General features: G+C 38.8%; 2 protein-coding genes across 2 annotated transcripts in view; both read left to right on the top strand.

Moving 5' to 3' along the window:
* Positions 1-14,381, top strand: part of LOC106095701 (mucin-2) — a 304,912-nt gene that overhangs the window by 169,310 nt on the left and 121,221 nt on the right. The window lies entirely within an intron of this gene.
* On the top strand, positions 10,781-11,658 carry LOC106093726 (uncharacterized). Its single transcript, XM_059364047.1, has 2 exons — positions 10,781-10,913; positions 10,977-11,658. The coding sequence occupies exons 1-2, from the start codon at positions 10,862-10,864 to the stop codon at positions 11,471-11,473; spliced, it is 549 nt and encodes a 182-aa protein (XP_059220030.1). The 5' UTR covers positions 10,781-10,861; the 3' UTR covers positions 11,474-11,658.

Here is a 14,381-nt window from a genome sequence, read left to right as displayed (position 1 = left end):
AACCAAATTTTTTATTAAAAACAGCAAAAATTTTTGCTAAAACAAAACTGCTGAAAATGGGAAAGCAGACATTACTGCTGTTTCAGAAAACATAGGGCTGCTGTATTAGCAAACATTTCGGTCAGCTGAATCAGCAAACAAAATCTGCTGCCGCTTGAAATTTTGCACGGATACTTAAGATTGATGTAGGTCGCTGGGGATTGCAAATGGACCATATCGGTTCAGATTTAGATATAGCTTCCATATAAACCGATCTCCCGATTTGAATTCTTGAGCCCCTGGAGGCCGCAGTTGTTGTCCGATTTAGCTGAAATTTTGCATGCGGTGTTCTGTTATGACTTCCGACAACTGTGCCAAATGCGGTCCGAATCAGTCTATAACCTGATGTAGCTTCCATATAAACCGATCTCCCGATTTGATTTTTTGAGCCATTACAAGCCGCAATTTTTGTCCGATTTGGCTTAAATTTTGCATGCGGAGTTCTGTTATGACTTCCAACAACTTCCAACCACATAAACCGATTTGACTTCTTAACCCTTACAAGCGCAATTTTTATCCGATTTTGATAAAATTTTGCATGTAGTGTTCTTTTATGACTTCCAACAACTGTGCCCAATTCGGTCTACAACCTAATATAGGTCCCATATAAACCGATCTTCCGAATTGATTTCTATAGCCCCTGGAAGCAACCATTTTTGCCCGATTTGGCTGAAATTGAGCATATAGTGTTCTGCTAAGACTTTCAACAACTGTGCCAAGTACGGTCCAAATCGGCCTATAACCTGATATAGCTCCCATATAAACCGATCTCCCGATTTGACTTCTTGAGCCCTTACAAGTCGCAATTTTTGTCCGATTTGTCTGAAATTGAGCATGTAGCCTGATATAGGTCCCATATAAACCGATCTTCCGATTTGATTTCTAGAGCCCCTGGAAGCAAAAATTTTTGTCCGATTTGGCTGAAATTGAGCATATGGTGGTGTTCTGTTAAGACTTTCAACAACTGTGCCAAGTACGGTCAAATCGGTCTTTTAACCTGATGTAGCTCCCATTGTTGCATTTCGTATAAATAGTAATTTTGAAGTCGGAAATACTAAATGCTTTGGTATACTTTATTTTGACGATCACTGTATATGTTTGAGGGTTTTAAGGCTTATTAAGAACTTCTTAGTCTTAAAAGGCTGCGCCTGTAATCTTGTAATTTTAATTTCCCTCAATTTTCATTCCCACCGAGCTATCGTAAACTCTACTCGATATTTCTGTAAGAGTGTTTTTTTATTATTTTTAAGTTTGCGGTTTAGCTTAGCAATAATTGTTTGCCCGGAGGTCTTGCTAGTACATTAATGTGAATGTGCATGTATGAATATGTCTGTTATTAGTTTACTTGTGCGTTTATTTTTTGGTTTGCAGCTATTATTCGCACCAACAATTGATTGAAAAAAAAACCAAACGGGGTTTTTCAGCAATATTAACCTGATGTAAGAGTAGTACAACGGGAACTATGTCTGCCTATGACTTGTCAATGTTGAATGCTGCCTGTTTTTTCTTCATACGTCACATATCAACACCACACAACATAACACATTGTTGATTTAGAAATGCATGCATGCCCACCACAAAAAACCAACACTGGGCTTGAGTAAGATAGCGAGAGAGAGAGGGAGAGAAAGAAACAAACCTACAACAACAACTATAATCGAAACTTTCCAACAGCTGTTGTTGGTTACCATTCATTGAGAATAACAACTAATACAACACCAATGAAAAAATCTATTATTACACAATTATTGTTGGCAGTTGTTGTAGCTGTTGCTGCTTCTACAGTTGTTGTAGTTGCACTCATTGCATTGTCCTGTTATCAAAGTACATGCAATCGTTCTTTTATTGACTGTAAATGTCCTTCAGAAATGCATTATGCATGACGGCTTTTTTTTAATATAAAGAGGGTGAGAGAAAGAGTAATTTCCACGGGACGTGTTGGTGTGGGGTATGTTTAAGTGTGTATATGTGCTTGAGTGTTTTGTTATTGAATACTTTTGCCCCGCAACAGTTTTGTCATAGTTTTTTTCCATAGCAAGCTTTTGCCATAGTCTGTGTTTTTTGCTGGGGGGGGGGGGGGGGATTTTATGTTTCTGCTTATTGAATGTATTATTCCATGGGGTATTATCCTTTAGAAAAACTTACATATGCTAGAATTTTTTGAGGTCTCAAGAACTTTTTTCGCTGACATTATGTCACTTCTTTACACTTACTTTTTAATTTTTTTTTATTTTTATAGAATACTAGCTGGACCGGGCGGCTCCGCTGCGCCTTCTTTTACTCTATTTGGAACAAAACTTTCCTTGGAATATTTATTTTTATTTTATTTTTATTTTTATAGAATACTAGCTGGACCGGGCCGCTCTGCTGCGCCTTCTTTTACTCTATATGGAACAAAATTTTCCTTGGAATATTTATTTTCGACAATTAAAGAGCTTTTAGTGAAATATCATGCTACGAAAATAGTATATCGCTTGACAAACAGTTCAACAATATAAGTGCCTTTATCTGAATCCCATATGATCTTTATTGGTTTACGAATTTAAGTTTGGATGTAAGGTGTACTCCATTCTTAAAATACTTTATTTCAGCCCGATATTCTCATGATGTCTGATTTAGGGGTGTCTTCGGGGGTGAAGTGGTCCGCCAGACACTTGGCCCTCAAAAAATATCAGCATAGTTTTGAGGGGAGTTTGCCGGATGAGGCGTCCCCCAAACACATGGTACCAAAATTGGTTATCAAATTCGTTTTCCAATATCAAATACCTTTCATATGAGCCACATATTGGCATGGTCGAAAAATGTTTACCCTTTGGGGGTCTTTTGGGGAAGGGGTGATGCCTTAAATACATGGTCCTACATTTGGACATCAAATTCGTATTCTACTCCTCAAATACCTTTATTTGAGCCCCATATTGCGATGATCAGTAAAAAATTGCTGTTTGTGGGGTATTTTGGGAAAGGGGTAGACCCCCAGAAAATTGGTCCCGAAAGTGGGGGTATAAATTCTTGCTCTACCCCCCAATTCCTTTCATTTAAGCCCCACACTGACATGGTCGGTAAATATGCCCGGTTTAGGGGTATTTTGGGATGTGGGGTGGTACCCCAATCACTAAGCCCAAAAATATATCAGCAACGTGCTCTATTCTCATATATTTGAACCCCATATTGCCATTGGCCTCACAATTGGATATCAAATTCGTTTTCTAATCTCAAATACCATTCACTTAAACCTCTTATTGAAAAAGCCAGCAAATATGTCCGGACTATGAATATCGAGCTCACTCTCTTTATGACACAAATTGTCTTGGTAAGAAAATACGTCCTACTTGGGGGTTGTTATGGTGGTGGGACGTTCCTTAGATAGTTGGTCCCGAATGTTGATGTCAGATTCATGGTCTACTCCCAAATACCCTTCATTTGACCCTCATTTTTCCATAGTCTGCAAACATGACCGGTTTCGGGGGTGTTTTGGGAATGAGGCAGTCACTCAGTGTCTTGATATTGAAAATATTTATCAGATTCGTGTTCTAAAATGCCTCTTTTTGAGCCTCATATTGCAATGGCCAGCAAGTACTTCCTATTTGGGTGGTGTTATGGGGGTGGGGTAGCCCCATAGACACTTTTCCCGACCATTGATATCAGATTCGTGCTTTACTTTCAAAGACCTTTCATTTGAGCCTCATATTGTTATGGTCGTAAATTTGTCTTTTTTGGGGGATGTTCTCGGGGATGGGCGGCCCCTCAAATACTTGGTCCCACATCTGGATATCAGATTCAAATTCTACACTCAAATACCTTTTATTTAAGGCCCATATTGACATGGTCAGTAAATAAGTCTGTTTGGGGGGGGTGTTTTGGGGAAGGGGTGGAACCCCAGAAACGTGGTCCCACATTTCGATGTCAGATTCGTATTTTACTCGCAAATACCATTCATTTGAGTCCCATATTGCCATGATCGGTAAATATGTCCGATTTAGGGGTGTTTTGGGGGTTTGGATGGTCCCCCAAACACTTGGTCCGACAATTGAAAATCAGATATGTTTTATAATCTTAAATGTCCTTCATTTGAGTCCCATATTGTCGTGATTGGTCTAAATATTGTGTTGCCCAAAAAGTAATTGCGGATTTTTTAAAAGAAAGTAAATGCATTTTTAACAAAACTTAGAATGAACTTTAATCAAATATACTTTTTTTACACTTTTTTTCTAAAGCAAGCTAAAAGTAACAGCTGATAACTGACGGAAGAAAGAATGCAATTACAGAGTCACAAGCTGTAAAAAAATTTGTCAACGCCGACTATATGAAAAATCCGCAATTACTTTTTGGGCAACCCAATATATATTTGATAGGTTTTGGGGGTGGGGTGGCCCCCCTAGGTACCCCATCCAAAACTTGGATACCAAATTTTTGTTTCTAGGGTACTATAAGAGAGGACACAAAATTCAAATCTGACCACCAACCACCGAGATCTGGCTTTTCTGAAAATTATGGTAAGGGAAGGGGCCGCCCTCCTTCAGATATCAAAAACTGTAGTACCCTATTTTCACCACGGCATCATTATGCACCATCAGTGAAAAAATCATGGACATTGGTTCAGCCGTTTCTGAGACTGAAAGGAACACACAAACAAACACAAATTGATTTTGTTCTGCTGATTTTTGATTTTTAAAAAATTACTTTTAAAAATTAAGAAAAAATTAATTTTCTTAAAATATTGGACTACAGCTGGCACCCGTCCACCCTCGCTCATGTTTTATTCCTCTCATTCACGCCACAAATGAAAACGGAAAACTATAGTTTTACCACATTGAGGTGAAGAGCTTAAATGGGCATCCTAAAGAGAAAAAATACAACAACAATAGGAAAAACTGTTTTTAATTACGAGCACAAGACAGGATGTGTGGCTCAGTGAAGAATTGGTGCATCTGCTCCAAAACACACACTACACACAGAACTAAAGCAACTAAAAAGTTACGGATAAAAAAACAAAAGGAAAACTTGACAGAAGCCACAGACCCAGACAACAAAAAGAAAACAAAGAAGAAGATTCAAAACTGAACCAAAAAACTACATGGATGAGCAGTTGTAGTTACTAAAAATAAAAACACAATACTAAAAATGCTATGGCAGCACAGACTCAAAGAAGGAAAATTGTGAAAAAAGTCAAAGACGGGCGATGGAAGAATGGATTCACGGATGGATTCATGGGGAAGATGAAGCAAAGTGATGTGAATTTTAAGTTGAAATTGTTTTGTACCAAATTACATATAAGTGCAGAGGGTGTGAAAGCCGAGCGGGGATGAAGAAGAGGCAATGACATTATCTCAATGACAATTTGGAGGGGCACAAATATGAAGGATGCATTTACATCTCGAAAAAAGGTAGCAGCAAAAGTTAAATGCTGCTGTCGACTTTAAAGTGTCCTACATAAGGTTTATCGACGCGTATATTCGGCAAAAGGTGAATGGTTGTGACAACACCTAAGGGAAGCTGGAGAAACAGAGCATGGAGTACATGCCCGCACCCTTTAGTATCTTCTTAGGAATATGATAACTATCGCCGACTACTTCACTCCAGCCATGACCAGTTAGAACGGACTGCAATGATGGCCATGCGACGGATGGCTCTAAAATGAATTGTGGAGTTGGTTCTGGTATTTTCTCAGAGGAATCGAACAATCCTACCTCTGTAAAGTTTCCTGTGGAAGTCTGTTTAGCACCATAGCATAATCACACGTTTAACTTAAAAATTTTCGGGACAGCGCTTTTCTGGCATGGAGATGGAATTTAGTTATATCAAGGCTTGTGAGAGTTTGTAGGGATGAATTTGTTAAATCAGGTCGTCTGACTTTAGAAGTCGAAAGAGCCAGAGGTGGATCCTCTTCTAACGAACTTCGCCAGTCGTAATTCCGCTGGCAGCCGTTTAAAGGGACAACACTTCGAGGTCAAATTTTCCAGTTAGAACGGGCTGCAATGATGGGCACGCCACGGATGGCTCTCTGGTATTTTCTCAGAGGAATCGAACATACCAACCTCTGTAAAGTTTCCTGAGGTAGCATGTTTAGCACTTTAGCATAACCTCACGTTAAACTCTTTAAGAATTTTCGTCGGCAGTCAAGCGCTCTACTGGCATGGAGATCGAATTTAGTTATATCAGGGCTTGTGAGAGTGTGTAGGGATGAATTTGTTAAATCAGGTCGTCTGGCTTTAGAAGTCGAAAGAGCCAGAGGTGGATCCTCTTCTAACGAACTTCGCCAGTCGCAATTCCGCTGGCAGCCGTTTAAAGGGACAACCCTTCGAAGTCAAATTTTCCAGTTAGAACGGACTGTAATGATGGGCATGGCACGGAATGCTCTAAGATGAATTGTGGAGTCCGTTCTGGTATTTTCTCAGAGTAATCGAACATATCAACATCTGTAAAGCTTCCTGAGGAAGCTTGTTTAGCACCATAGCATAATCACACATTGAACTCTTTAAGAATTTTCGTCGACAGTCATGGAGATCGAATTTTGTTATATCAATGCTGGTGGGAATGTGTGGGGATAAATTTGCTAAATCAGATCGTCTGGCTATAGAAGTCCTAAAAGCCAGAGATAGATCCTCTTCTAACGAACTCCAGAGGACGCCAGTCGCAACTCTTTGCATCTTCTAACCAGTTTTAACCTGACACCAGAGCCTTCAGCGCCGCCTGACTGTCTACGTATATCGTGATCAGGCCTGCGCTCCACCATCATCATCGTTTCCATGCCTTCAGGCTAAAAGACACTGACGTCTATAATACTCTCTGGTACCAAGGAATTCAATGAAGACCCCTAACGATCTCCAAAGGGCGCCAGTCGCAACTCCGCTGGTAGTCGTTTAAAGGAACATCTTCAAGTACTATATTTGCAGACACCAGGTGGGATAAGACTAAAATATGTCGTGTATCAAAAAAAAAAAAAAAAAATACCTGGCCTCAATACAATATCAAGCTTACGGAGCCATTAATCAGCCTAGATCGATGAAATCTGTCAAGACTTATCAAGGTGCCCACTGGCCACTGGCCACTGGCCTATTCCACCACTGTCACAGTTGTAATGGTCGTTGGAGTAGGGAACAGTTGAACACCTTTTCTGCTTCTATCTTACGCTAATGAAACGTATACATAGAGCTGTAGGACTTTCGTTCATGGCTTTTTCGTAATATCCTCCATGGCCTTGTTGTGGTAATGGAGTGAGCTCTTGGGGACCTGGTAAAATGTGTGGTCTGGTTTCAGGCGGGTTATAAACGCAACTGAGGTGCAACGAGGTAGCAGCCATCAAAACTGTATCTTCCCATACTAATAGAGGTTTGTAGACACCAGCTGAACCAAGCAACCAACGAATGTTAGGTTAGACTCCCCTGCACAATATTTTGTCTATACCACAGCAGCAACAAATCAAAGCCTCTGTTAGAAATCGGAACCACGATCCCCGCACTGGCAAATCAAAGTCGCTGTCAAATTCAGGTTCTCCCATTGTCCTGTATCGTCTCATCGACACAACAGATGCTCGGCTGTCTCCAACTTCGTCATCGCACATCCTGCATTAAACTGCCTCTCCCTGCATCCAGCGCGACGTCAAAGACCTGACGTTGCAATCACCACTCAGGACTCCTATTAGCAGTCCTTAATCATTCTCAGCTCCAGGATAAGCGACGTCCTGTTTCGTGAAAAAATCGGCCACGGGGCTTTTGACCCAATATAACCTAAGACACCAGCCCACGCCTTATTCAAGCAGTCATCGTAGTTTCTTGGTAGGGTGGACGCCTTACCCTACACAGAAGCTCGCACAGTGGAAGTCTCACTGATTCCATTGCAAGATCTCCGGCAATCACCGATCCATTCCTAGCCAGATCGTCGGCAGCTTCGTTCCCCGCCACACCTTGATGACCTGGGACCCAGCAGAGCCTGACAGCCTTTCCCAAAGCTCTTTGCATCTTCTAACTAAATTGGACCTCATGCTAGAAACTCGCACACTGGAAGTCTCACCAATTCCATTGCAAGATCTGCGGCAATCGGCTATCCATTCCTTTCCAGCTTGTCGGCAGCTTCGTTCTCCACCACACCTTGAGGGCCTGGAACCCAGCAAAGCCTGACAGCCGTTCCCGAAGTTCTATGCATCTTCTAACCAGTTTTGACCTCATGCTATCTGACGCCAGAACCTTCAGCGCCGTTTGACTGTCCGCATATATCGTGGCAGCCTGCCAAAGGACTACCAAGCCATCAACTAGGAAGAACTCCCACGCCATGCGGAATCACCATTCCCCCGCAGAACAGAAGGATGGCCTGAGTTAGAGGAACGCCATTTATCTGACTCCCTTGGTCTCATGGCGGTCTTTGTTGCCACACACCCAACATATAGGTGCAAAGGCATATGATCGAAAATTACTTTCAACGGCTCTCTCTCTCTTTGCCCCAGAGACATTCTTCGGGCAGTGTCAACAACATGGTCGCAACAAGTGCATTGTAATGGTTCCGAGTCTATCCTTATGTCATCCGTCACGATTGAGTTCTCATCTTCCCCAAACACTGTGTTTGCGAAGATCCTATCATGAATTGGTCTCAATGGCAAGCAATCTGAGACCCTTCTCCGCATTTCCTAAGTATCGATTTTACCGTATCCGTCCTCTTCAGCATGGCGAGTTACCTTAGGCTTATCAGATCGTTGGTTTGCACAGTTCAGAATATGAACTTTAACGGGCTATATATAAGTTATCGTTTGCAGTCCAGTCTGTGGCATTAACCTAGTCGCCGTTCCCCAAACATTTGGTCACTAATTTGTATATCAGATTCGTACCATCCCATATATAAGTTTTTGGGTTTTTGAAGTGTGGCGTTCCCCCTACACGTACCCTCCCATATGTAAATCCCATCGAGTTCTCATCGGTCTTAATGCCCATTTCGGGTTTTTGAAGTGTGGCGTTCCCCCTATCTACCAAATTAAAATATATTTTGGCGTCAAGCAGATTCTATACTCCCATATATTGAGCCAATCAGTCAATATGTCCGGTTGGGTAAGGCGTTCCTCCTAGCTACCAAATCCCAACTAAAAAAATCTTTTGGGATGAAGCAGATACTTTACTTCTCTATATACCTCCTATTTAAGTCACCTATTGTGCCGATTGGTGAATATGCCCGTTTGAGTAGGGCGTTCCCCCTAGGTGATTGATCCAAAACTTAAATATCTTATTTGCGTTACTCATTACGGTACAAACATAAATTCACACAAACCGGTCCACTCAACACTTATATATCTGATTCGTTCGCTATTTTTATATACCTTTCATATAAGTCCCATATTGTTCCGATCGATCTATATGCTCTTTTAGGGTTTTTGTTTTGAGTGAGGCGTCCCCACTAGGCACTTGAACTTACTTTTACAAATATTTTGGAATAAGGCAGGTACTCTACTCTTTAATAGCTTTCATTTAAGTCACATACTGTAATGATCGTTCATTATGCCCGTTTGGGTAGGGCGTTCCCCCTTAGATAAATGAACTCGAGTTTAAATATCTTATTTGTGTTTTTGGGTTGCTATAAAAGTTTAAACAAAAATTTGCATAAATAGGTCCACCCTTCACAAGAATATCTCAGATATAGCGCAAACTATGAGAACCCCGGTCTTCGGTCAAGAGTCCTAAAATCAGTTTGACCTGAGAACTCCATACTCCTTGGGTTTTGCTTTACTTTCTGAGCTGACCATTATACTAACTTGGAGTTTCGCGGTTGGCAGTTATACTGTGACACTATTTGCTATATAAGATCTGGAATTTTTTCAAATCTTAAAATATTTCTGACTATTTGTATAGCTTTTATTCTTCTTTTTGTTATGCAAAATGATGTTAATGATAAAGATCCTTTCCCTACCCACTTATTGCGGTGTAGGGTATCACTGCATTCTATATCTTATGAAAAGAAAATGTTTACATATGAACCAATTTTCATTTTTGTAGCTAAGGCTTGTTCAAGTTCACATATCGACCATTCTTTGTATCGCCTGGCATATGCATTCCCTCCCATAAACCAGTCAGTGCTGTCAGTCAGTCATTCAACCAACCGGAAGTCATTATTTTTGTTTCAATAGCACCACCACTATTCCTGCTGCTCCTCTTCTGCTGTTATTGAAATTGATCCCCCTACTTTTGCTTGGGGTTTCCCCATCCCCTAGCATGGCTGCATCAAATATCCTGTTTCGATTTTATGCATTAATAATTGATGGCTCAATGAGAGAAATGTGTCACATTCATACAAAATGTATCACAGCTCAAATGTGTTGCAATCAGATGAGTTGTGATTTCAGTTCCTAAATGAAAAATGCATTTTTAATTTTGTTAATCATCATGGGGGGAGCGAATATGAAATGGGAAAATGAAAGGGAGACTATCAGTTGGTTTTGTTTTTTTTTTTTGAAATTTGTAAAGGATTTTATATCATCTAGGATCGAAATAATTTTTGTCATTAAAAAGTTTATAGGTATTTACTTTTGATATAGAGGGAATGGTTTTACTTCCTTATGGACTAACAACACATAGCTTATGGTGATTTCGATTCTGAAAAAAAATGTTACACTAATGTTGCACTCATAAGGGATAACATTTTGCAAATGCTGCCTTATCCCTCTCATAGTGTTACACTTTTTACATGTTCAATCGAACATGTTCCTGTTCATGAGCCTAACATAACAAGCAAAAAAAAAAAAAAAAAAAAAAAATTGTCGAGTTTTCATTTGTAATAATTTTTTTTGTGATTTCGGGTGTGTATAAAATAAAAAACATAGGACGCGGAAGAATTGCAGGACAATATGGAAGAATTAGTGGACAAGGCAGAAAGTCCAAGTTACAAGCAAGTTAATTGTAAGTTTTTAAAAAGCTACAACGATGAAGAACTTTCCAATTTTATAATGTTTTTATTCCTAGTGTGGTCTGACGGCGACACCAGAATGCTGCTGGACTTATACGCCAAGTATTTGCCCCAAATTGGCCCCTTAGGGAAATTTAGAAATAAAAAAGAAATGTGGTCAAAAGTTGCGGAGAAGGTTGGAAATAAAAGTGCAAAACAGTGCGAAGAGCGCTATAAAACTGTTTTAAGACGGAAAAAATTGGCGGTGGAAAACAATAACACGTCGGGCTCAAAGAGGCAAAAAATTGACTTTGAAGAAGAGCTGTTCCAAATTTGCAATCTAGATGATTCAATTGAGCCGGAGATTCAAATAAGCAGCCAAAAAATTATTAAGCGGGAGCAGCGTGATATATTGGCAAGTACTTCCACGTCAAAGAAAAAGCAAAGTGTGCAGGATACTCTGCTTGAAATTGCAAAGCTTAATGAAGAGGCAAAAGAAAGGCGCCATAGAGAGAAAATGGAAGCGATTAAAGACATGAAGCAAAGTTTGGAGAGATTATTCCAACAAAAATGAATTTGCTGGGCAACAAAACAAAACAAAAATTTTAAAGACTTAAATGAATTTAATTCATATGTAGCATAAGATAAACGTATGTATAGTATATATGAGTACAACAAACACATACCTTAAAACAAAGTACAAATGAATTACTTTTTAAAATATTGACCTTAGGCTCAATAAAGTACGCATATTCTTGATCGTCTTGATGTTTTAGTAGATTTAGCCATGTCCGTCCGTCTGTCTGACAAAAGTACGCTTACTTTCGAAGAAGTTAAGCTGGGTACATGAAATTTTGCACAAATACTTCTTTTTAGTGTAGGTCGAATGGGACTGTGAATGAGCCAAATCGAACCGTGTTTAGACGAAGCCTCCATATCAACCGGTCTCGCGATTATACTTGTAAAGCGTCAAGAGGACGCGATTGTTATTTGGTTTGACGCAAATTTTGCACATGATTTTGTGATTTCCAACAACCCACAGTGGTCTAAACCGCAAAAATGTGTTAGACATTTGCTGAAGAGGACACATGCGTCAACCTGCCAGGGTCGTCGTATTCATTGGGCCGATCACGGTTGCTATACACTGACCACAGCTTGCCTATGAAACAATGAAAACTTTACAATTAATGAATTTATAAATATATTTAATTTATTTAATTTTAAAATTAAATTAGCCCATTTTATAAACGGGGTTTGAGAAAAAAAAAATCAAATACAAATTTTAAATAAAATTTAATTTCTTAATCCATATAAATAATCTTTTACTTCACTGCGTTTGCATTGTCCTAACTGGGTTGGCAAAATATCTCTCAGGTCCTCTCCCAAGGGGTCATCATTGTTATGGATTTCTGTATTTTCTATTTCGTCTTCATATAAGTCATTTCTATCAATGCAAATGTTGTGAAGAACACAACAGGCAATGATAAATTTTGCCATTGTTTCGACTTTGTGAAAATCTAAACGCATTAGTTGTCTAAATCGGCACTTTAGAACACCGAAAGCATTCTCAATTTTAACACGGGTTTGACAAAATTTTAAATTATAATTTCTTTCTGATTCGCTCAAATTACCATAGTCGCGATATGGAGTTAATAGATAATGCCTTAAAGGATAAGCAGAATCTCCTAGTAAATAATATTTCGGACAACACAAAGCAGGCAAATCTTTTGATATAAAAGACAGTTTCAATATCCTCGAATCGTGAATTTTGCTGGGTACTCCAGTATATACGTCAAGAAATTTTAATTTTGAATCACAAATTCCTTGCATGGTTATTGATACAGTGTCATGTCTGTTAGCATATGTAGACCGGATTTTGTGTTTGGGTGTCCTTATAGAGATGTAACTTCCATCTATGCAACCCAATACATTTGGAACTCCAGATATCTATAGTAAAAACAATAAGTTAAAATGCATAGAATCACATATTTGGCTACCTTTTCAAATTCTTTGGCGACATATTCCTTATCCTCGTTTGTGCTTGGAAATTTAATAACTTGTGGTGCCACATCATTCACCAAGAAATCCAAAACTTTATTTATACATGAGTGGGTTGTTGAAAGTGACAGGTCAAAGAGATTTGAGACTTCTCGTAATGTGGTCTTGTTTCCACTAAACCTATAAAAAACAAATTATGTGTCTTATTTTTTTCAGTTCGCATAATTTTCATAAATCTTACCACAAAAATAATAGTATTGAGGTTTCCGCAGATACTTGGTGTCTACCGCCTTGGTATGATCTTTCGCCGCAAGTTGTGGAAAACCTCTGGATTAAATCATTAGCACTATCCCGGCTAATACGTAAATTCGTCTTGAACTATACACAATTTTTTTTACAAATGTGACATATACTTTAGCAAGGAGCTACTTACTTCAATGTCCGAATAATTATGGATAACAGTTTGAACAAATTGTTTTACGCGATGTTTCTCATTTCGACCAAATAACACTGTAAACATCGCATCCTCATCTTCCGATGAAGAACTTTCCAACAATTCATCTAATATGCTATTAAATAAATAAAACACCTTCACTTTTTCCATTTTTGCTGACTTTTCCATTTAACAAATTTTGTCTTCTTCTTCTTCTGTTTAAACAAAAATTGCTTGGATGGAGGCTAACAGCTGATTTATGAGTGAAGTTACGCACAGTTTACCTAATTATATGCACGTTTGCGAATATGCTTAACACTCAGTGCACGCAGTTATTTTGGTGTATGTAACTATGAAATGATAGCAGCGAATTTAAAGTGTGACATTCTCCATGCTAGCCTAGTCACGGTGTAGAAAATGCAGCATTTTTTCACTTTCAGTAGGCAACCCCATTACATACGAACAGAAACCCGTTGGTGGGGTTACATTTTTTTGGAGAATCGAACACAAAATTTCGATCTCAGTGCAACATGTCGAAAAAATGCTGCACTTTTTTTCACAATCGAAATCACCATTAAATCATTTCAATTTCAAAATATTTCAGGTTAGAAAATATGTTTTAAAATATTGTTTTTTAAATATTATTCTCAAATATTTATTTTTTTTATTATTTGTTGCAGGTAATCAATTGTTTGGTAATTTAAAACTTTGACTTGATGTTATGGTTTGTAAGTATATATGGGCATTATTTTGAATAATTAATAATCATGCTTCTATTATATCGACTGTTCGATGAAAAAATCCAATCCAAAAAGCCAATGCATGATTTTCAAAAGTTTTTTTGAAGTAGAGGAGAGGGACAAGAGCACTGTCATGTGGCTATCTATCTGGGAGAATAAATAGGCTACCACCCATTTTTATACCCTCCACCATTGAATGGGGGTATACTAATTTCGTCATTCTGTTTGTAACTACTCGAAATATTCATCTGAGACCCCATAAAGTATATATATTCTTGATCGTCGCGACATTTTATGTCGATCTAGCCATG

Source organism: Stomoxys calcitrans, chromosome 2 (genome assembly GCF_963082655.1).
Source record: "Stomoxys calcitrans chromosome 2, idStoCalc2.1, whole genome shotgun sequence".
Classification (NCBI taxonomy): domain Eukaryota; kingdom Metazoa; phylum Arthropoda; class Insecta; order Diptera; family Muscidae; genus Stomoxys; species Stomoxys calcitrans.
This window is presented reverse-complemented; position numbering and strand designations above follow the sequence as displayed.

Coding starts and splice junctions, on each gene's coding strand:
- LOC106093726 (XM_059364047.1), top strand. CDS start 10,862: ATGGAAGAATTAGTGGACAAGGCAGAAAGTCCAAGTTACAAGCAAGTT. Junction 10,914..10,976: donor AAGTTACAAGCAAGTTAATT/GTAAGTTTTTAA, acceptor TTTTATTCCTAG/TGTGGTCTGACGGCGACACC.